The sequence below is a fragment of the Genypterus blacodes genome, unplaced genomic scaffold, assembly GCF_046128005.1.
Source record: "Genypterus blacodes isolate CSIRO-AG114 ecotype Tasmania unplaced genomic scaffold, CSIRO-AGI_Gbla_v1 ptg000072l_1, whole genome shotgun sequence".
Taxonomy (NCBI): Eukaryota; Metazoa; Chordata; class Actinopteri; order Ophidiiformes; family Ophidiidae; genus Genypterus; species Genypterus blacodes.
This window is the reverse complement of record NW_027466882.1, coordinates 2,348,835-2,372,173: the sequence shown is the minus strand read 5'-3', so window position 1 is coordinate 2,372,173 and position 23,339 is coordinate 2,348,835. Positions and strand designations below refer to the sequence as shown.

At 41.0% G+C, this 23,339-nt stretch overlaps 1 protein-coding gene and 1 non-coding gene across 2 annotated transcripts; one reads left to right on the top strand and one right to left on the bottom strand.

Moving 5' to 3' along the window:
- Positions 1 to 427: 427 nt before the first annotated feature.
- On the top strand, positions 428 to 500 carry trnar-ucg (transfer RNA arginine (anticodon UCG)). Its single transcript has one exon. It is a non-coding gene; the product is annotated as a tRNA-Arg (tRNA).
- An 11,539-nt stretch (positions 501 to 12,039) lies between these two features.
- On the bottom strand, positions 12,040 to 21,363 carry sh3bp5lb (SH3-binding domain protein 5-like, b). Its single transcript, XM_076157058.1, has 6 exons — positions 20,819 to 21,363; positions 20,470 to 20,532; positions 19,974 to 20,102; positions 18,649 to 18,810; positions 15,922 to 16,095; positions 12,040 to 14,887 (listed from the first exon to the last, which is right to left on the bottom strand). The coding sequence occupies exons 1-6, from the start codon at positions 21,077 to 21,079 to the stop codon at positions 14,267 to 14,269; spliced, it is 1,410 nt and encodes a 469-aa protein (XP_076013173.1). The 5' UTR covers positions 21,080 to 21,363; the 3' UTR covers positions 12,040 to 14,266.
- Positions 21,364 to 23,339: the final 1,976 nt, after the last annotated feature.

The following is a 23,339-nucleotide window of genomic DNA, read 5'->3' as shown; positions in this document are numbered from 1 at the left end:
TTTCTGTACCATTTTGCAATGTAACTCAGTGAGTGACAGGTGTCACATACGCTACGCGACGATCGCGGACAGCAATCTTTTTTAGTTTTCTCTTCTGAACTTTTAAACAATCTTTTTGTTTTTACTTGACATTTTATTTTTGATTTGAGACTATATACAATTGAATTTAAGAGCTTAATCAGAGGGTATCTGACTTTGCTGTGTGTCTGTTTTGTAATCATTTGATAGCTGTATCTAGTAACCATGTAATACTGACCGTTGACCAGGGTCTTAAACAATCTTTAAGGATGTCAGCATAGTATTGCGTCACTGTAACCTGACTGAATATTCATCATATCTATCTCAAGCATGTGCAATTCATTTAATCGAACAGATGAGACCTTGTCTGCCTTGTGTTTATCTATGTGATGTATAAGTGCAAGTGTAAGGGCTAGTGGCGTAATGGATAACGCGTCTGACTTCGGATCAGAAGATTCCAGGTTCAAGTCCTGGCTAGCTCGAGACACTTACAGATATCGTGAGTTGTGTCCAACTCTCTTAGTTTCAGGGGGGGCAGTAACTCAGTCGGTAGGACTTCCCCTTGAGAACCGGAGGGTTGCCAGTTTGGCACCCTGCTGAGGTGCCCCTGAGCAAGGCACCCTCCCCCCTCTGTAATGGGTGTGAGTTGCTTTGGATAAAAGTGTCTGCTAAATGACCATAATGTTATGTAATGTATAAAACCGCTGCTCAGTCTGCAAAATGGTCTCAGTGAATCTCATGAGACTGAATTATGTGAGACTGATGCACTGGTTTAAACCTGATTTTCCTTTACCGAGAGCATTTACTAACAGACTACCACCACACTGCCCCAACAATAAGTCCAAATACAGAAGTATTAGAGTAGTACAATAGTACCCATAGCAGTAAGTGATAACTGTAGGGTAGGATTGTGATGGCTTTTACACTATCCCGCTAAACAGGGAGGCGATGTTTCCCATCATGCCCTATGCCTGCAGCCTGCCTTCCCTCCGTTGTTAGTAAGATTTAAGATTTAAGATACTTTATTAATCGTCATTTTGCATGCAATTCACAGCAAATCGCATGCAATTGAAATTTATCTTGCACCCCCTCATATCACACACACACAAACACATGCATCACATAGTGGCCTAGGTTGCTTGACTTTTTCAACAGGCACCAGTCGGTGTGACTTTTGAGTCAAAAAGGAAAGAAATGTATTGTACTAAATCATTATGTTACCTTACATGCCAAAGGCCAAAGCCAAGGGTGGCAAGAGCTATCAGGTTCTATTTGTAAAACAAAAAGGTCTTGGGACATTTATGTCGAAATACTGGGAAATGGGAATCCAGGCCGACAACTGGACAGCTGAGAGAATTTTTTTTAATTAATTAATTGAAGCATTCTAGATATATTCCTTTGTATTCAAATTGACATATTTAAATGCACTAAAGTGAACATATTGAAAACCTATAAGTTATTGCCCTGTACTTGAACCAGGGTTCAATAAAGTAAATAATTCCCTCCTGTCTTTGTCCCCTGTGGCGTATAATCATTCCAAAGTTAAATACCATACCATAGGAAGAGGCCAAACTTACAGAGACAGACAGGTTTGGGCGTGTCCCACTTGCCCATTTCATTGCAGTATGTTGAGTCTCTTCCCATGAGGGTGAAGCCAGGCAGACAGCTGTAGTGCAGGACTGTTCCCTCTACTGGGGGCCCCAGGGACAACGAGGACACCCGACCATTTTCTAATGATGTCCACACTCGAGGACACAATGGCACTGGAACATAGAGAATGTATATATGGATGCTGTGGTAAACTGCATTTTACTACATTGTGATTGGATGCCTCTTACAGCCATTACTTCTTCTTTCAGCAGCCAACTTCACTGTGTACAGGGTGGGCTAAATGAAGAGCGTTTCAGGGATGAGGTTAGATTGTTCCATATGTCAAACAACATGGACCTTACAACAGGACAATGTCCCATACACAGCTGTAATTGTCACAGGTGCACTTCAGAGAGCATGTGTATAGGTGCTGCCTTCCTACTCCCCTGATCTGAACTTAATAGAGCATACTTACTGTATGTGGGATGTGCTGAATCACAGCATATGAAGACATGATCCTCCACTTAATGCCTTCCAACTGCATGATGCACTACTACAGGAATGGAAAAACATCCCACAAGAACAGATACAGACACTAATTCATTCTATGCTGCAAAGTTGCCAAGAACTATTGGCTACAAGAGGCAGACAAACACATTATTGATGTGTGACTGTCGGAAAACTACAGAATTGTTATTGATTGTTTACATTAACTAACATGTTGTTCATTAACATTTTTTATGATAATGATTATTTGCATTCCTTAATCTTTGTTCATTATTACATTAAGCCTTGACCCAAATACAAAAGGAGCCTGTGACCTGTGAGGAAAGCGGAAATTAAATTATAACCACTGTGTGTGAAGCAGCATGCTCCAGCAGGAGGAGTGTGGATGTGTGATGAGGAACTGAGGGTGAACTCACAACATCTGCTGAGTTTGCTCAGATCAGTCCACGTGCCGTTGGGCAAGCACTTCCTCACCTTGGGTCCAACAATCACCCTGTTACCCCTGCAGATGTACTCTATCTCATAGTCTACAGGAAGTACCTGCACACTGCGGATCTGCACACACACACACACACACACACACACACACACACACACACACACCATTCACGCAAACACATTTTGTAATGTTTGTAAGTTTCACAACTCAGCGATCTTTGTGTGATCTGAGGACTGTGGCTGCATTATGCATACAAGTCAAAAATACGTGATACATTGAAGTTCTGGTATTCTACCTTGAGCATTTCCATTTTAGGAAATGTTGAACTTTTGCACAGAGAAATGTTGTCGTTTCTACCAATGTTCATTGTTTGGCACACCTGTAACTTTGCTTTGAGCTTTCTTTACTTCTTTCCAATGCTAACATGAGTCAGTTACTGTTGCAACCCAATAAAAAGAGGAAAAAAGTAGCATATGTCTGTGCAGCTTTAACAGCACATAGGAGCTGCTGCTCACCTGCTCTTGTGTCAGACCTCTGTACCTGATCCCTCCATCTCTGGGAGGACGGATGATCACACAACCTGGAGGAAAAGACCAACCATCAGACGGACCCAAGAGAATGAGAGCTGATGCCAGGTATCGTTCAATAATTCAGTATGTGACAGTATGTGTGATATTTAGTCTCGTAAAACAAAATAAAAAAAAATACGGTTAAAAACATGTCAAATACAAGGAGGAACTATAACATTAAGTCGTTGCAGGCCTTTTAGGTTGCAACCACTAGATAGAGCTATTTGACATGTTTTTGCAAAGGTTAATAGTTCATCCATAACAGTGATATTCCCATGAGCTGCCTTCATGTAATCTATCTATTTAATGATTTCAAGCTGCACAAAAGGAAATTGTCTTTCACCTCTCTGTTAGCTAGACATTGCATTGTAAATCCCTCACCCCTCCCTCTATTTCGCAATGGCTGAGGGATATCTATATATTAAACTCAAGTACACTATGAGGGGCCACATTTCTATCAGAGATGGCACCCATTTCTCTCTTACTTCACAGATCTACAGGCTATGCCAGACCAATGACTGAAAACCTGAACAACGAACATCTTCTTTGTATTTTTTTTTTCATTTTATATCCCAGGCGGGCAAGAACGGGTGTTATGAATGTGGGGTTGTGTGTGTGTGTGTTTCTGTATAAAAAACAATCTCCAAAATTTCCTATAACTGTATGCTCACTGACATGTAAAATGTTTGCTTCAATAAAAAAATAGTAACAATCATTAATGAGTTCAATTCATGGCCATAAAGTCTTTACGAAATGTCTAATATCGAACTGTATACACACCAAAACCATTACCACCCACCAAATTACACAATAAAGCTCTCTGTAAGCTACTAAAGCGTCAGCCCTCTTCCATGTATTTTCTTTTATCACTTCAGTCTCTCACTAATTCAGTGTTAATCTAATTCAGTAAATCAGCATTAAACGTGTTTTCTGATCATCTCTAGTCTTACCATCTCTCATAACCTTCCCTGGGAACCTACACTGCAAAATCCAAATTATTACATATTCTTCACGTTTCTCACCCGAGGGCAGGAAAGACCACACAGTACGTGACTCTCATACAAAACAGCTCCCATCCAAGTAATCTGCAAAAAGAGGAACTGACATTTTACTAATCTGACGACAGGTTTATATATATACTGCAGAGATCTGGCATCTGCCTCTGAGAATTAGCGTCAAAGCCTGGGCTCACACATACTGTGACAACAATTAGTGTTGGATGGATGTTGACATCGGATGTAGATTGTTTCCTAAATCAGGGACTGTGCCTGTCATGCTGTTAGAGCCAGCAAATGGTGCTTGTCCAGCAATTTCATGCGCAGCAGCTATCAGACACGACAGAGGCAAAGGGCATGAATGTGAAAATATATGAGACCATCTCCTGCACAGTCTCCTGCACAATGCAAGTCGTCATATCACTTCAAAATGCTATTTAATTTCTATTTATTATTTATTTTTAATGTCTATGTCTAAGTGCCAATCCACTATTCACATGATTTGAGAAGGAAGCTCATATTGCCCACACACATTACCTAAAGCTTGGAAAATGAGTGGATCGTATAGAGGTTGAATTGTGAAGAGTTTAAGGTGAGTCTGACTCAGTATGGTTATTTAAACTGAGGCCAAATTACTGGATGTATCTATCTATCTATTCACAGGGTCACCTATGAACATGTCAGTTAAAGAGATTGCAACTGCACCTGTTTATTAAGAGTTATGAGAAAAACAAAGATGGGAGTAGTGTAAAATGCAAGGTCCCAGACTACATTCAAACACAGTATGCAATAGTTATATGTTATTCTTAAAGCTGTTTACTCTAAACAATTACAGTGGTATAGTATAACATTGAAAGGATCAAATTGAGTGCTTGTTTTTTTCCAAATGATTGAGAGAGACATCATGTACAGGTTACTAACTTTTTTAAGTTATGTGAGGTCATCAAGGGGGGAAAACTGGGAACTGTGCAATAACATGTCCATTCAATCACAAACCCCAACAAACAGAGAGAGAGAGAGAGAGAGAGAGAGAGAGAGAGAGAGAGCACACCCATTGTGCTAAACAGATGAAAACATTGTGTCAAATACAAACACTTGTGTGTAAGAGAGCGCTCATTACCAGCAGATGTATTGTATGCATCGACCCTCAGAAAGTGGAGCTCTGTTGTCAGTAACAGAACAAAGAACCGTGCCGTGCCTCCACCTGGAAAAAGACAGAGAAAGACAGATAAACAGAATATTCACATTTATCAATTTGCCAGACACTTTCATCAAAATAAATGTAAGTGATAAGTAATTTCTCTGGCTTCAATGAGGTCACAGCATTGAATTTAATTTGCAGTGTTTTGAACAACAAAACTGGGGAAATTTGCCAAAATGAATGTTTGTCCCCAAGGTGGATCAGGAAAAAATACATCTTAACGCAAATGCTTCAGTCAAAACTAACCAGATGTCTACACAATCTCTACAGCTGGGACACAGCATGCAATCAGCATTTGTTATCAGATTGTAGTTACAACTATATAGGAGTAACTATCATCTGTAGAGCTGAGCCAAATTCATGAAATGCAATCCACTTACAAGTTGTATACATCAACTCACTGAACTGCTCAATGTTTTTTAATTGTAAGTTATTTCAAGTCAGGAATTGTGACTTGTAATTGCGTACCTACACCTGGAGCCTGGACAGTTATTTTAAAGCACGTCATTTTAAAAAGGGATCCTGCAGGGGGTTGCAGGTTGATTGATGAGTTAATTATAAAATAAATACAAGTGGAATAAGATGATTAACAAAAAGGTAAATGTTTGAGCATTGCTGTGTCTCTGTCATTATTACAATATTCTAAAAGCTGCAGGAAATTCTTCATTCATGTTGCCCAACTCAACAGACTGAAAGAGAAGACAGAGCAAAAGAATATCAGGTGTGGTTATAAAACTAACTTTTCTTATTTTGTCTCCATCACACGCTAACCTATCATTGTGTTACTTGCCGGAAACAGTCGGGAAGTTTGTTAGGAGAGCAGATTGGAGGAAAAGCATTCGGGGCCATTGGGTCTCAGGTGACCTCTGACATTTGTTGAGTGATTAAGGTTAAATGCTAGCACTAAAGGGTAGTAACAGCATAACTAATGCTAATTAATGTGCAATATTATCCCCTCCACCCCAAACACGGAAAGAGAAGGACAGAACAATGACAGCAAAAAACCTGACATGTTTATGTTTGTGCCAAAGTAACGGAGTGGCATAATCAGACCAGGGACTATGTTATTGTGTTCCACATCTCAAATCGAGTAGTAGGGTCAAGTCACGTCACATGTTCCAAACTTTGAGAGTCAAGTCCTAAAAGAGTCATAATGTGCTTGAGAAATCATTTTTGCAGTCAATTTTCAAAAGTTGCAGCTGAGAGAATTAGAACAGCGTGGAAGGGTTAATTTATTTCAGTAATTCAATTCAAAATGTGAAACTGTCATATATTATAGATTCATTACACCCAAAGTGAAATATTTCGGTGTCTATTTGTTTTCATTTTGATGATTATGGCCTACAGCTTACGAAACCCCCGAATTCAGTATCTCAGAAAATGTTGATATTGTGAATAATTCCAATATTGTATACTCAGATTGTCACAATCAATCGCCTAGTTAACTCAAATCACCTACAAAGGTTTACTGAGCCTTTGAAGTGTATTTCAGATTGGTTCAGTAGGCTGCACAATATGGGGAAGACAACCATTTTGTAGTGAACCGCTAGGTCATGATACAAGAGGTGGGTGATTACACATTTAGCAAAGGCCTTTGATTAGGTTACTTCACTAGCATGAAGTGATTCGCAGAACAGACACTCTTACTGATGGTGCCACTAGCTATTACAACATAACTACATCTTCAAGTAAATAACATTAAATACTACTATTAACAATTAAAGAATGTCTATGTGAATAACACTTACTACTACAATTACTATTAAATAATTAAAGAAACCAATCACAGTAACTGTAAAACAGTAAACACACCCCACCAAACACCGCCCCACCCATAATCCCCAAACACGCTATAATATTCAAGTTAAATTTAGATAGTAATTTATACAGTAACAATTTTTATTTTTGGTTTGGGGAAATCACCTTCTCGAAAAAAAATCCAAAATGAATATGGCTCTGCTCCAGTTACTTGCTTACTTTCAGAGGCATCTTCAGCCACTGAAAAGCAGAAACAGAATATGCAAAGAACATGGTCCATGCATGATTTCAACGTAGGACTCTTTTGTTTAGGCCAGTGGTTCCCAAAGAAGGGGGGCGCACAACTACTGGAGGGAGGTCGCGGGATAGGGAGAGGAGCGATATGAATAAGTAACGCTGCAGGAGAATGAGGGTCCAGAGCTATTTGTGATTTTATGTGCAGCTGTGGTTACAGGGCCCCTATCACAGCTCAACTCAAGTAAAAGTTTAGATTTTAGTCTTTTCTGAAAATGCTGTTTCAAGTCAGAAAATATGTGACTAAAGCCTTGGGCAAACCTTGGCTGCTGCAGAGGGCTGGCCTCCACCCTAATGCCTCTGGAGCCCACCTACTGTCAAAAAACATAGATTGTGCACTAAATTGACTCGTTAGCTTAGAGCTTGCCAGGTCACAGGCTCTTAGAGAACCTGTTAGGCACTCACTCGCTGTGGATGGAGAATCGCCCAACAGTGTAATTCACTTCATTGAGACTGTGTGTCCTCGCTCTACCATTCCTGGACCTTGATCTAACATTTCACAATGTGTTCATTGTGTCGTGTCTGTGCGACACACTCGTTACAGAGGTGCTTGTAACTTTGACAATTCCAATCTGATTAACATACTAACAACTATCTATCTATCTATCTATATCTAAGTGCACAGGACTCGCCATGCCCCCCTGTGTGTGAGTGATTGGCCGGAATTTGGGCCTTATCAACATCAGCTCTCTGGCTAGCAAGTTGCTACTAGTTATGGATCTGATCCAAGAGCATAGTCTGGATCTGCTGAGCCTCTGTGAAACATGGCCTTATGGCAATGAATGAAGCCTCTCCTCCCAATTTCACTCACACACACCTCCAAAAAAGGTGGTGGTGTAGGCTTTATAGGTCATGTTTTGGGCTAGTTAGGCCATGTTTTAAATGGGTTAGGCTTGGTGGCAACCAACCTTGCCACCAAGAGATGGGCTAGCACAAATTTCTCATCTTTTGAGTTTTTAATTCTTAACCCAGCACCCTCTAAGGCAGGCAACCAATTTTCTGCCTGTGCTGTAGTTTGACCCTCATAATAAATTCTTAGATGAATTCTCCACTTTTGTTACAGACATGGGGACTCATGTGGACAACATCAATACTTCAGAGACTTTAATGTTCATTTCGAGAATGAAAATGATTAATTACAAAAGCTTTCTCTTTCTTCTTAAGTCATTGAACCTTAATGAGGATCATTGGATACGTTAACAGAAAACATAAATTCCTTATTATCCGATATTTTGCAGTCTATTGCTCCTCTAAAGCGAAGGTCTCACAAAGGGGACAAATTGGCTCCCTGGGTCTCAAGGCCTGCAGGCTGCTAGAAGGGAAGTGGAGTCTGACCTGGTCTTGCCTGGTCTGATACTAACCTGATCACTAAGTTATAAACAAGCACTTCGCTCTGCTCAGTAACCTCTCAAAATTGATAATGATGATAAGAGCAACCCCAAATTCCTATTTGACACAGTGGCACAGGTTTCAAACAAACCTGTAGCCACAGTCCGCTCTGAGCTTGTCCTAAATGACTTCATGGAGATTTTTATGAACAAGGTTGACGATATAAAAGCATTAATCGACAATGCTACTCCCACTTTCAGATGTTGCTACTATGAGGAACGCTCTGTGCTGGACCTTAAATGCCAGCGCATCTACTGGGCACTGCCGAGGTGCCCTTGAGCAAGGCACCTAGCCCCCAAATTGCTCCCCGGTGCCTGCAAGGGGCAGCCCCCCTAACTCTGCATCTCTCCATCATTACGTGTGTACTGACTGTGTTTGCATGAGAGTGTATCTCCTAAACTGAGTGAGGATAAAAAATTTCCCCTTGGGGATTAATAGTGTGTTTCTAATTCTTATTCTTATTCTTCATATGTCTTAAGATGTTATATAAATAGAGGAGCATCTCAATAAATTAGAATATTGAGGAAAAGTAAATTTATTTCAGTAAATTAATTAAAAAAAGTGAAACTTTCATATATTACAGATTTATTACACACAAAGTGAAATATTTCAAGCCTATATTTGTTTAAATCTAGGTGATTATGGCATACAGCTCATGAAAACCCCAGAGTTCAGTATCTCATGAACTCAAATCACCTGCAAAGGTTTCCTAAGCCCTTAAATTGTCTCTCAGTCTGGTTCAGTACGCTACACAATCATGGGGAAGACGAACATATTCTAATTCATGGAGATGAACCTGTAATATTGTAAATTACTGAAGCTACAGACTGAACTACACAATGCTGGTAACAACTTCTCTATGCTGTGGCCATTCATTCAGTGTTTACATGAAGAAATATTCATCACTACAGCCGCCCAAGAAGTAGACATGCTGTGCACGAAGGTTTATCCTCGTCATCCTAGAGAGCTTGGGACGGGCGGGAATTTTTCTGATATTGTGGGCCTGTAAACCCCTGTGATATTGGGCTATAGAAATAAAATGGACTTGACTTGCTTTCTGTTTTCATGACCCTTAACTCCCCCTGGATCTTAAAACAGCAAACTCCCTTGAACTCCCTCAGTCGGAGGTCCTAAACTAACTCTCACCAGGTGTACAACTGTGTGTGTTAATCTGTTTATGATCCTAACAAGCCTCCCATTCCAGTTGCTGAGGAACATCAACACAATTTACTGCACCACCTTCATAGTGATGTACCTGGAATTCAGACCCAAGAGTTCAAGACACATCTTTGTTTCATCAGACCAGAGTTGTTCCTTTTTTGGTCCTTTAAACAATATCCAAAAGAGACATAATTGGTGGAGTGCTGCTAAGATTTTTCATCTTCTAACAGGTCCTGTTATCACCAAAAAGAACACCTGAATTTCTTTCATATTGGACAGGACACCTCCCCTGTATACAACCTTTCAGCAGGGTAGAGTGTTTCTTACATGTAAGCTTCAAAGCTGGAGTAGTCTAATGGTCTAGATTGGTACCTTCCATAAACCTGAGCCTTGACAAAATCCTGTCTCTAAGATGTATATGCGTGATTCTGTGGTTTTGTTTTTACTCTGGTCCAATCAGGTTCAATCGACTAGATTTAACACATACAAAGGGGATTTCATTTTATTGACTTTCAGTGCATTACCATCCTAGAAACATTTTGGCTTCACTGGTGTGAATTCATGAGAGAAATGAATGTGATTCCTCTTAGAGTGCAGCAGTTGTCATGTCAACATGAAGAGAAAGTGACAGTGTGTGGATACTTTAAATTTGTCACAGTGATGTTGTCATTTCTGCTGGTCTGTCTCAGAAAGTGTGTATTCATCAGCAGCATTATCTGCACAGACTCTTACATCAGTGAGATGACAAGGACAGAAGGATATTAATGAAGCAGGCTGCAGCAACTCACACATCCAAACCTCCCATTCCATCCATTCAGGAGACACACGGTCATACCCATACTGCTGGTTGAAAGACGCTTGCGTCGACGAGAATGATGCACATGCAGGAGCAATTTACTACAAGGCGAGTTACCGTGAACAGCACAGCCTCAGAAAACACACACTCGGTGGCAAACCTGTCCTTTGTTATTTTTGAAAAACAAAAATAAAATACCAGTGACATCTCCATACTGTTGATCTAACATTGAAATTCGAAGTTCAACCCCATGAATGAATCACATCATGTGTTTGTATGTTGGAGTCATACTCACATACACACAGCCGCTCCATGACCAATTGATTCCGATCCACAGAGCAAAACGAAGCTCAGCGAGTGGGCACGCAGCAAAAGTGCTTCATGGAGACATGAAAACACGTAGCTGAGCTCAGAGCGCGCCTCATCCAAATGATAAGGTGTTACAGTACACACACTCTGTCACACACACATGCACGAGCGTGTGAGCACACACACGCTCTCTTCGCCTCGCTCACACTCTCGCACTCTCTCTCTCGCGCACACTATGGTGATGTCACTAGGTGAAGAAGCCTGGGATGCTGCATTCAGGTGCTCATGGGAAAAACATACATGTGATTTTACCTTTTACCTAAATGACAAAAATGGGTCCAATCCCCCTGACGTGAATGGTAAAGGATGGCATGTTGGCATGGGGCCAGGTGGAAGGCGTATCAGTTTATTGCATGTTCTCACTGTGAAGCAAAGTAGTAAGTCGGTCTTAAATACTCGTAGCCACAGGGTCTAAGTTCTCCTTTCTCTCACCCTTTGACTCTTCAGCAGTTCAACAACAACAACAGTTCAACAACAACAATAATAATAATTATACAACCTTCTTTCCTTTTCTCTGTCCCACTCTTCTTTATGAGACTGAGACTCCAAGAAGGCCAGAATCTCTGAACTGCTGAGGGTTCAAATGCTTGGGGGGAGGCTCCGAACTGTTGACTAGGTACAATTAAATTTTGAAAGAGCATGTTAGCATACTGACTAATTTTATGATCAGCATCCAAAATCAGCAGACTGTTTAGTAAACTGAACTGTGGTCATGTTACATGACAGTCAGAGGGGTCAGGAGTACCTTCTACTGGATTATTGGTAAGGATGCATTTGTGGATCCTGTCTGTCTGCCTTCCATCAACAGTGAACAATACTGCTCACTTCCGAAATCCTCTATCACTATTTCTCTCAGTTTTATGTTCAGACAACTAATACACAGGAAAATAACATTGTCAAAGATGAAATTGATCCAAAGCACACAAAAGGAGATGTCATTAATGCATATTAAATAACATTTTAATTATGAAGTTCCACAGCACAGCATTTGCATGTTAATTACATCATATCTAATGTTCAGTACAGTGTACACCTCGTATTATAAAGTGTTCTCTTCATCTGGATTCCCCTGCACTATGATCATGTCTTAGTGAGCAGGTTGTTAGGTGGTTTGTTTGTCCTCTCTGCTCCTTTGACGATGTTCATCCACTTTTAAAAATACCTAATAACCTATTATCGTGGGCTCCTACCATCTCATGTTCCAGGCGCAGGTACACATTCAGCAAGCAGGAGGATGAGACAGGGTGGCGTTTACATGCGGGTGGATTTCATCTCATGAATGTGTCTCAGCTATAGCGATGGCACTTACGCCTGGTTAGTTGTGACAGAGATCTGTGAGTCAGAATACATCTGTATATTGTCTGGTAGGTCCGATCACATGCAAGCTGTGTGTAAAAACACCTTGCATAAACATGTTTCTCCATATCTGAATAGCATTTCTGATACAGATCATATTTTCATGCGAGCTGTATACAGGGCGTTTGTCAGGAAATGAAGTCAGCTCTTGAGATTAAATAAATACAGAAAAGAACATCATAAAAACATGGTTTAGTAGTAGTGATTAAAACACACAAGGAAAACAAATGTAAACAAGTTGCAGTTGTGCAAAAACTGAATTCTTGGTAATGCTTTACGAAACAAAGTATATACACAATAACACTAAAGTCTCTCTGTTCCAAACAAACAAAGAAATATGGCATTACAGAATACTAAGTATGAAAAAAATCTTACATTCACTGTGTCACAACAAAATGTCTTATTAAAATGAGTTAACTGAATTTAGAACAATTCAGTGCTACATTACTGAAAACAGTGAGCTGTCACTCATCAGTACAGGTTGTGACTGCAAATATGGGACATACACTTCCAGGATGTGTTGATAACAGCTATGGAGAGCCTAATTGAGGACACAAAGGCACTTCAATACTTACAGTATTGGGGGAAAAAACAAAAAAAGGTTCAGACACAAGCTTCTTCAGGTAGACAACCAACATTCTTTCGAAAAAGTTAAATTAAAAGTAATAATAATAATAAATTATTGATGACAACGGTCCCATTCAATGCCCCACAAAACTAAACTACATCAGCTTCAATAACAGTATTACAAGGGTTGCATATTTCCATATGCAAAATATTGCCAGAATCAGAACCGTTCCTTTGCAAGGCAGATACTGAAACCATAATTTGTGCTTGTGTTTACTAGCCTGGACTACTAAAATGCCCTTTTCTCTGATTTGGGCTCTCTGCTCTGAAAAACTGCAGCTTGTTCACAACACTACCGCAAGACTCCTGACTAAAACTCGTAAATTTGAACTCATCATGCCACTTCTAGCACCACTACACTGGTTTCCTGCCAGTGCCAGGGCTGAGTTTAAGGTCTAACTTCTAACCTCTAAAATACAACATGGCCTGGCTCCAGTATATCTTTCGGACATTATTGCCACTTACGTTCCCGCACAAACCCCCAAGATCTCAGCAGGCAGGCCTACTTGATATCCCAAAGGTCAAGACAGAGCACAGGCACAGAGGTCAGCTGTTTTCCAGCTCTGCGGCTCCTGTGCTGTCCCAGTGATGGAAGGCTTCTCACCCAGAGGGATGCCGGGTGTGTCGACTCTGTGGATCCCTCTGACCTCTGCTTCTCTGTGTTGTATGTTATCTCCTAATGCGTGACTGTTTGTGTGTACTGCCTTGCATGCTTTACTGTATTTTTGTACAAACCCACTGGAAGTTCCAATTGGACACCCAGCCATTCTTGGAGGGGGAATCTCCCTTTGAATTCCCTCTTCCAGGGTTTCATCCTTTTCTCCTTATACATTAAGGCTTTTCCTCGTCTTCCTAGAGAGCTTTGGGTGGGGTCGGAAATTTCCCTGATGTTGTGGGTCTGAATAGCCCTTTGAGACATTGTATGTGATATTGGGCTATAGAAATAAAGTTAAAGTTAACGATGCAATACTGATGGGGGTTTTGCAGCCCGCTGTTCATTTCATGTGCTGCTGTCAACATTCAGAGCTGGAGAGAGGATCAAGCCAAGGAGAGGCTATTCATTTCTGTCGCATTGGGACAATCAGTGTCAGCACAATTGGTGGAGGCTAGTCTACCACCAGTCTCTCTGACACTCATCCAATTTCCTCTCTGATCCTTTATCATTTGGTCGCTATGATCAATCATCATCACTCCTCATCATAGACTAACACTTCTGTGGTGCTGTTTGACAAAGTTCTCCTGCTTTTCTTGACCAGCTGATGCTTGTTCGTGGTTAGCCGTGTCCTGTTGGGGCCTGTTGGCTAATGCGTTCCTGCTTACTTGCGCCTGTGACCTCTTCATATCCCTCTGCCGCTGCCACTCTTCCCCAACCACGCTCCCAGCGTCGCTGAAGTCTCCAAGGTGCCCCACAGAGTCACACTTTTCCAGGTCGGAGGCGATGGTCTGCAGGCTGATAACAGACATGCAGTCTGAGCCAGCCTGCTCAGCCTCCAGCCTCTCCCTCTGGCCCCAGCCACTCTCTCTGTGCCTCTCCACCCACAGCCTGGTTTTCTCACCATGTACCCAGTCATTCTCAATCCCACCAACAGCAGGACGGCTGCTAACATTGATTCCAACAGCAGCTCTGACCTCAGCCTCAGCACCAACAGGGGAGCTTCGTCCACCGCAGACTGCAGGCCGTCCTCTGCTGGCCCGGATTCGTCCCCTCTGAGCATGGATCTGCTCACTGATCTGCTCCAGGTTGCGCAGGGCAACAGAATAGCAAGTTTTTACTTTGGCAACCTGCTCCTCCAGGTGCACCACCTTAGCCTTGTGTTCCTGCAATCACATTATTACAGGCAGTTAAAAAGGCTTATCTGACTAGTTCTTTGAGTATCTTTCCAAGTCAGCTGGTATATTTCAGCAGTCACGTACATGTCTTCATGGGAAATTAGCTTCTTCTAAGCGATGAAGGGCTGAGCTTTCAATCGAAGCATAACATGCAAGTTTGCTGCCACAGTTGTGGTCTCCAACAACTCTCCGCCACTCCAACAATGATGAGAAGGCCTACCTGGAGGAGATTAACCACCTAAAACTTGTGCAGGGACAAAAACCTCCTCCTGAATGCCAGCAAGACAAAGGAATTGATGGTCGACTTAAGCAGGAAGCAAAAGAGGAATAACCCCCTTAGGATCAATGCAGCCCCAGTGGAGAGGCCAGGAAGATTATTAAGGACCCTAGAGACCCTAACCACAGACTCCTCTCTGCATATTTGTATATACATATATGTGTATATATATTTGTATATACATATATATTTGTATATACGTATATATATTTGAATATATATATATATAGTAGTATAGTATAGTAGTATAGTAGAGTTCATAAATATATAAACTGTATATTGTTATATACTGTATATATTTATATATTCTTTTATATATATTTCAAGGGTAAATTGTAAATTATGGTTTTGGAAACTAAGCATTTCACTGCATGTTGGAATGTGTATAATTGTGTATACATATTGATATATGCTAGGTTGATACCTAATTACATTTCTTAATTAAAATGTTCAGGGTTTGCCTTGAAAGAGGCATAACCTTTGGATTTTATGAATAGCTTAAAAAAAAGATATTCATCCCACCCACCCAACCCACCATCAGACATAAATCAAGAACTGTTTCAGTCCGACAGCAGATTTCAGCAGCATTAAATCTGGGTAATATTTTGAACTGTATTTGGTTCAGATGTGAGTAATCAATATATTTTACAGATTCTGTCAACTGAGCCTTATTCCAAAGACAAATAATTGCGCATACATTCAATCTCTGTGTCTATGTAACGGCTGTGGTCCTGTTGGTACCCACCTCCAGAATGTGGTTGAATTGGGCCTTGAGTTCAAAATACGGTTTCGACTTGTGGATGACTTTCTTGAGGGCTTTCTGCATGGTCTGGACACGAGCCTCTGCATCTTGGCAGAGCTGGGTGACACGCTGGTGCTCCCGTTCACTGCGGAGGCGCTCCTCCTCTGCCTCATTCACCTGGTCAGCACAGACAACATGAGTTGCAGTTAGAACTGTGCATACACAAATACTGTACACACACATCAATGCTTCCACAAGATTTATACAATTTAAAGAGAATTCAGCAAAGCTTCCATGTATTCCTGTCAGACTTAAAGCTGTAGTGAGTTCAACACCAGGCTGCTACAAAGGTTAGAATCAGGATATTGGCTCCAGCTGTCTGTGTGTAATACAAAGGATTGAGAGAGCTGAACTGGGGGTTTGACAAAGCACATATGTGGCAACGAGTGGAGAAGAGCTACCTGATTTTTAAGACAAAAGACTGTTGACACTCAACCATTTGAGAGCCGAACCAAATGGAGGAAAGCCGGACTGTCTTTGGTTTCTTCCTTTGATCAATGATTATCACATAGGTGCTAATGATATTGTATTGTTGTGTTGTAAAACATACACTAGGTGAAAACATTGCAGATACACTCAGGAGGAGAGACAATAACTTCAGAAGGTGCAAAGTAATTTCATGACATCATCTCCACCAGTCAATCCAACGAACAATTCTGAGAGAATCCCAGTTAGCAGGGGCTCCCGCGTATACTGTATACTGATTATCCTTTATGTGATTGTTTTAGTATTCTTTAGGGACTTATACTTCCATTAGTCCTTCAATTAGTTTGAATTGCACGGAGCGTGAGGCACGGCAATCTCTGAATTGATTCAAACCTAATCATTGCGATAGTCATAACTGAGCGGGACTGGCATAGAGGAAAGAATTAGAATAAATTATATGTTGTTGGTAGTTAGAAACAACCAGCGTGTTTTATAAGTTAGACTCTAACTTATAAAACACGCTGGTTGTTTTTAAGTGTAAAGCCTATTGAACACACATGTACAATATATACAGTCATGTCACTGAGTTAAGAGGAGTGTTACGTCAGTCAGTTTAAACTATCCAAACTGCTCACAGCACGTGCCGTATGAGACCTTTAATCTGGCCAGGGGTCATTCTTAAGCGATATAAAGGACACCCTGTTTGAACGAATAATCTAGCTTTAGCATAATTTAAGAATGTATACTTAATGCCAAATGAATCCCAAATTCCCGCACTAGAGGAGAAATGCCTGTATGGTGTAGATATTAGAAATATTTGACATCATGTATAGCAAATGATTCTTTAAATGGTGTAACTGCCACAGAATAATATGTGAAGAAATTTGTTAAATTACACCTTATTCATTCATCAACAATTGAACAGTTTTCAAGACTGTCTCAAAAATCTCTGACCTTTGCTTAAATGGGACAACAGAGTCTTACCCACGTCTCAGTTTAGTAATCGTCGAGGGCTATGAATTGTAAGCTAAGAGGCTTTGGCTAGCTACAGTTCATGTGAAACCCAAAATGCAATGTTCAAATAAAGCAGAAAGGATGAGAAAGAGAATCCATTAATGATATTGTCCCAGTCCCTTTCAGATTCAGTAGATGGCATTAAACATGACTTGACTGTAGATACAGTTTGATCTTTTTTCTCTATCATTTCTCCTTTTTCTTCATTAATATATATTAATTGCATCAAAAATACAGTCGGAACCTGTGATTCTCATGAAAAAGATTTTATATTTGGTTTTGTTGGTTTTGAGAGCCTCACTGTGTTTGGTACTGTTTGGGAAATTATTGTTATTTAGTGTATCAAACTAATATGACAATCAGAAACATTTCCTCTTTTGAGAGCTACTGTGTGTCGGGGCCCTGCGTGCCTTGAAACAAGGAGAAGGTGTGTGCTATTTACCATCCAAACCGCTGTTTAAACTATTACTACTATTACTAGCTACTAAACTGTATTGTATCAATTATAATGTGAAGCTGTGACTTAAGCACACCAGTTGATTGTTTGGAATTCTGAATCTTTTATGACTTGACAAGATCTGCCAGGCTTACATCCATTTATAACCTATTGTTATGTATGTATTGTTATGGAACCACTACCAGCGCAAAAGCATGATTGCCCATGATGAAGTTGAGAGGCAAGGAATTTTTCGAGCATATTGATGCTAGTTTTTGCCCGTCACTGTATCGCCAGTGTAATCGCCAAAGGGGGGATTATGTGGAAGAAAATGTACTATATTCAGGACAATATTATGCAAGTTAACCTTGTGTTCTTGGCAATCATTTAATATTATGTAACTGTTCAATATTAGAAAGGAAGTACACAATTTGTTCTTAACCTAGAGTGTTTTACCAGAATCGTTCATCCATCATCAGCGAGGAAGCAACATTATGTCTTGCCAGGTCACCGTGACATGGTTACTAAGGTAGCCAGGGCCAAAAATAGAACAATGGAAAGGCCCTCACCCTGTAACTCTTTGATATAAAATGATGTTGGCTCTAGGAAGAGCCCAGAACTTTTACTCACAATGACGTGTGAATGATTAAAGATACGCAGCCTCAACCGTCTCCGCAAATTGATATATAGATTTATACTATAACTGTAGACTGATTTTAAGACTCCTCGTCATCTTCACACAATTCATCACATCCCTGACTTTTCTACAGAATACAGAAAAGACGTGTGTGTACCTTGGCAGTGGCGTGGTTCAGCATCTCCTGCCAGGTTGGGTCCATGGTGTTCCTGTCAGCCAGCAGGCCTTGCTCTGCTACATACACCATCTCTCTGGCAGCAGTGTGCATGGACACAGCTCTCTCAAACCTCAGAGCTGCCTTCTGCGTCTCTTGTTGGGCCTGGAAGAAACAATAGCAGCTGAAAAAAGCCCATCCTAATCACAAGGCCCCCATGGTTTAACCTTGGTAGTCCCACTAGTTGAAGTTGAGGTGAAAAAAGTGGCGATTCTGCTCAATCCTATGGCAACGTTTTTGTTTTATATTTTGTAGCTGTTGACCAGACAATCAGTAACCAAGTCAGAACCAGCAATCACAAGACAACATCTCATAACAATAGGATGTTTCCCAAGCAGATTTCCAGGAAATTATCCATTTGATTTCCTTCTTAGGCTTTATGACTTTATTATAAATAATAAAGAGCATAATCTGCTCTGCACGTCGTGATTAATTTGCGCATAATTTTAAATTAAATTATTTAAGTTGGTTTACATGAAAATGACACATTTGAGCAATGGACACAAATTAGCAACACGTTAAAGCAGGAATTTAAACTCACTTCTAAAGTTCTATCCCGTGAAGTCATTCTATTTTCATTCTGTGGACTTTCAATCATGTAAACAATACTTGCCATCCACTTCCTTTCACTTTTTTTCAGCTTTTATTGTTTGGTATTATCTGGAGTTTCCTGGCATAGCATTACACGCTTGCTCAGGGTGTCGCTGTTACTCTACACGTCATTTGTGCACTCGAGTTTGATGTACACATGCTCAATTTGGCACAACTTTACTTTTGTGCAGCAATTTTCAGCTTATCAGAGACCTGACATAGCCATTTCCTGATGAGGTGAAAAAGAAGCCAAGAGTTCCTTAATGACCTGAAGAAATATTGTGACTGTGTCATGAGATTTGCATTGATAAGCCATTAGCTGTACATCAATTTGAAAAGAAATATTAGTTTAAAGCAAACATGCACTCCCAGTTTATCAGCAGAAACAGAGAAACCCACTTTTTATATTTGAAGTGATATTTTATACACCAAATATTGTGTTTCTATTCGATTAAAGTAAATAAGTATTTATTATTTATAGGAACTGCATCCATGAAGCCAAATTTGATATTCAACAAGGACAACTTTTTAATAGATAAATATTTTAGTGTGCCAGAATGACTAAGGAAATAAACAGTTCAGTTTAACTACCAGGTTGCCTAAATAGCATCATTGTGCCCTTCTACACTTCTGAAAACACATTGACATGCCTCTGGTGCCTCACTAACATACTGTACCTCTTTGGCGAGTCTACGAGCTTCATAGTAAGGCCTCGCTTTCTCAATACATGCACCAAGCTGGGAGCCTTGAGCATTGAGCTTCCTGGCAGAATCTGTGAGGATCCTCCTGTAGCTTGACCTGGCATCCTGAGGGAAGCAAGCACAGCAAAACACATTCAATCACATTCAGTCCTGCCATTTCAGAAGGTTTTCATGTACACTACATGACCATTTTTGTCTGTGCTACACTTATGACAAGATGGGTTGGATACGATTTTATAGTTCACCAAACACTCATCATGGTTAAGACTGCATTGTATTGAAAGGTGTTTCTAATATTCTCTCCCACCTGCTTAGACACACGATGGAGTCAGAATATTGGAACACCTCTTCAGTACAACAACAAAACACATCTACTTTGTACCATAATCAGATTCCAATGTCCTACACAAAGTGTGTGAATATTTTGTCATGTCTTCAAATATTCTGACTGGCATACAAACAACTTTCTCACATCCAGCTGCAGCTCCAGCTTGTTGATTTCGTCACTGGCCTGGTTGAGGTGCTCCAGCTCCTCCTGGAAAATAGAGAGAGGAAATGACAAAACAATACAACCTTGGAGGGATAATCAAAATATGGGATTGTTCCACTGTTTAACAACGGCAGACATTTGCAGCTCAGCGCTTGACGTTGCTCATGACAGTCACGTTTATTGCTGTGAAGTCTGCTCAGTCAGAATACACTGCGATTGGAATGAAACTTGATCATTTCTGAATACATAAGGGGAACGGCATCGTTTCTATTAAAAGCTGACATATAAAATAAACTCAAATTATTTCAAAATGTTCTATTTCGCAACATGCCTGAATTCTTGGATCCAGTTCCTCTTCATATTTTCCAGCATCTTCTTCACCCACAGTTTGAATCTGGTCCTCCGCATTTCCGTCCTCCTCACACTGGACTTTGGTCTTTTCTGACGTCTCTTCGTCGCCTCCTCTTCGTCTCGACATCCCGGCGTTGCCCTCCCCGCATCTCGCCTCCTCTCCCGGGGTCTCCTCCCGCAGCCCGCCTTGTCTAAGGCACCGCGAGGCACCCGAACGTTCACCCGAGCTCCCCGGATCCATTTGCGGCCTGCCGTTTAGCGTCCTCTTCGACACAAACTCGCCGTGTCAGATCGGTGCATACGTGCAAATGTGTAACTTGATGCACATGTGAAAATTAGAACCGCTTAATGTTGAAGCGTCACGCTGCGGCTGCAGAACAAGCAGTTGAGTCCTGAGAGCGGCACTGAGCAGCAGCGGCGCATCCTCCCCGATGCTGCAGCCTCCCCGCCTCCACTCACTGCGCTCTGACATTAACATGATGATGTGCTGTGTGTGTGTGTGTGTGTGTGTGTGTGTGTGTGTGTGTCTCTCTGTCTGTGTGTCTTTTGAAGTTTTAAAGTTTAAATTGTCAGCTTCAATAACATGGATAAAACATTGTATTATTAATTATTAATTGAAATTGATTTAAGTGATTATGTATGTTGAAAGTCCAATTTCTTTGTGTAGCCCAATATCACATCCAATGTCTCAAAAGGCTTTACAAACCCACAACATCAGGAACATTCCTCACCCGTGCCAAAGCTCTCTAGGAAGACGAGGAAAAACTCCAGAGGAAACCTTCATGTATCAGGAAAAAAGGAATAAACCTCAAGAGGCAACTCCAAGAGAGATTCCCTCTCTGGGAAGGGCTGACTGAGTGATAGGAACTTCCAGTGGAACAAAGATTGAAAGATGCTGAAATAGATGATGAATGTGAAAATGTTTCAGTGTCGATGTGAGGGAAACGTTAAATCAAACAGGAAGGTTATAAGCTCAGACAAAATAAGAAATCCTGCTTCAGGAAATCTGAGTTCTGAGTCTCTTTGTTTCCTTTTTTAGTAATTCTACTGTAAGTCAGGATGAAAGCTGCAGCAGGTGGAGCTATGGAACATTCACTCACACTTAGGAGGAAAGTAGAAACGCAGGTGTCCTCTTAGAGCACAGGAGAAGCTGTCCTCTTCATCAAGAAGTCCCCTTGTAATAGTCTGTCCTTCATCTTCCACACACAGTTCAGTCGTGATTTCTTAGATATTCAAAGTTTGTAGATATTGAATAGAATCAATCTAAGGAATCAGATGAAACTGTTACCTGTGGCAGTCAAAGTGACTCCGGGTCCTCCAACATCTCCTCCGTCCTTCTGCTCTGGTGTGAGCTTGTACTCACCTGCGTCGCTGTGTCTCAGCTCTGTGAGTGCAGGTGTTTGTCTCACAGGTTTGAGTCTGGGTCCACATCCCCCATCCTTCTTTACCACTTTGAATGTGGATGGGCATGTGCAGTTCAAGGTCATGGTTGAACCATTCAGAGCACAGATGTCAGTAGTAGTGCAGGTCACAGCCCAGACATCCTGACCTGTATAGATAGATAGATAGATAGATAGATAGATAGATAGATAGATAGATAGATAGATAGATAGATAGATAGATAGATAGATAGATAGATAGATAGATAGATAGATAGATAGATCCCAAACTGGTTCATTAGTGAACTAAGTCTTCTAGTGTAGATGTATAGTGGCAGTACCTGTTACAGAGAGAGAGAGAGAGAGAGAGAGAGAGAGAGAGAGAGAGAGAGAGAGAGAGAGAGAGAGAGAGAGAGAGAGAGAGAGAGGAGGATGACTACACACACTGCTGCTGTTACACTCACAGCTGCTGGAGCTTCACACACTCAAACCCAAAGTGGTGGGGACTGGAAGAGTCAAAGATGAATTAAATGATTAGTATTTATAAGCTCAATCTGGTTAACAAGTGTACAATTTAGTCAAGAAGTGTGACATCATTGCTGTGGTAACAATTTTCTAATTTTTCTGATGACCATTTCCTTGTTGGAACTTGTTTGCTGGATGACATCACCTTCAATCCAACAGCTGTCATTAAGATTTACAAACTAAATGTGCGGCAGTAGCTCAGTCCATAGAAGACTCAGCTGGGAACCGGATAGTTGCCGGTTTGAGTCCAAGAAAGTGGACTGGCAGCTGGAGAGTTGCCAGCTAACCTCCAGGGCACTGCCGAGGTGTCTGTGAGCAAGGCACCGAACCCCCAACTGCTCCAGGGGTGCCGTAGAATGGCTGCCCTGCACCCCCTCTGTAATGCATGCGTTTGTGTGTGTGATATGTAAGAAGAGGTGCAAGACAATTTGAAGTTACGTGTGATAAACATTGTGAATTGTATGTAACCTGACCAAAATAAAGTATCTTATGTGAGCAGTGTAACCTTATTCAAAATACACAACACACGTGGGTTTGTATTCATGACATACGGTGACTATACTAATGTAGGTAGGAGGCAGTAGCTCAGTAGGGCTT

Coding starts and splice junctions, on each gene's coding strand:
- sh3bp5lb (XM_076157058.1), bottom strand. CDS start 21,079: ATGGATCCGGGGAGCTCGGGTGAACGTTCGGGTGCCTCGCGGTGCCTT. Junction 20,533..20,818: donor AACTGGATCCAAGAATTCAG/GCATGTTGCGAA, acceptor TCTATTTTCCAG/GAGGAGCTGGAGCACCTCAA. Junction 16,096..18,648: donor TGAACCACGCCACTGCCAAG/GTACACACACGT, acceptor TGTGCTGACCAG/GTGAATGAGGCAGAGGAGGA.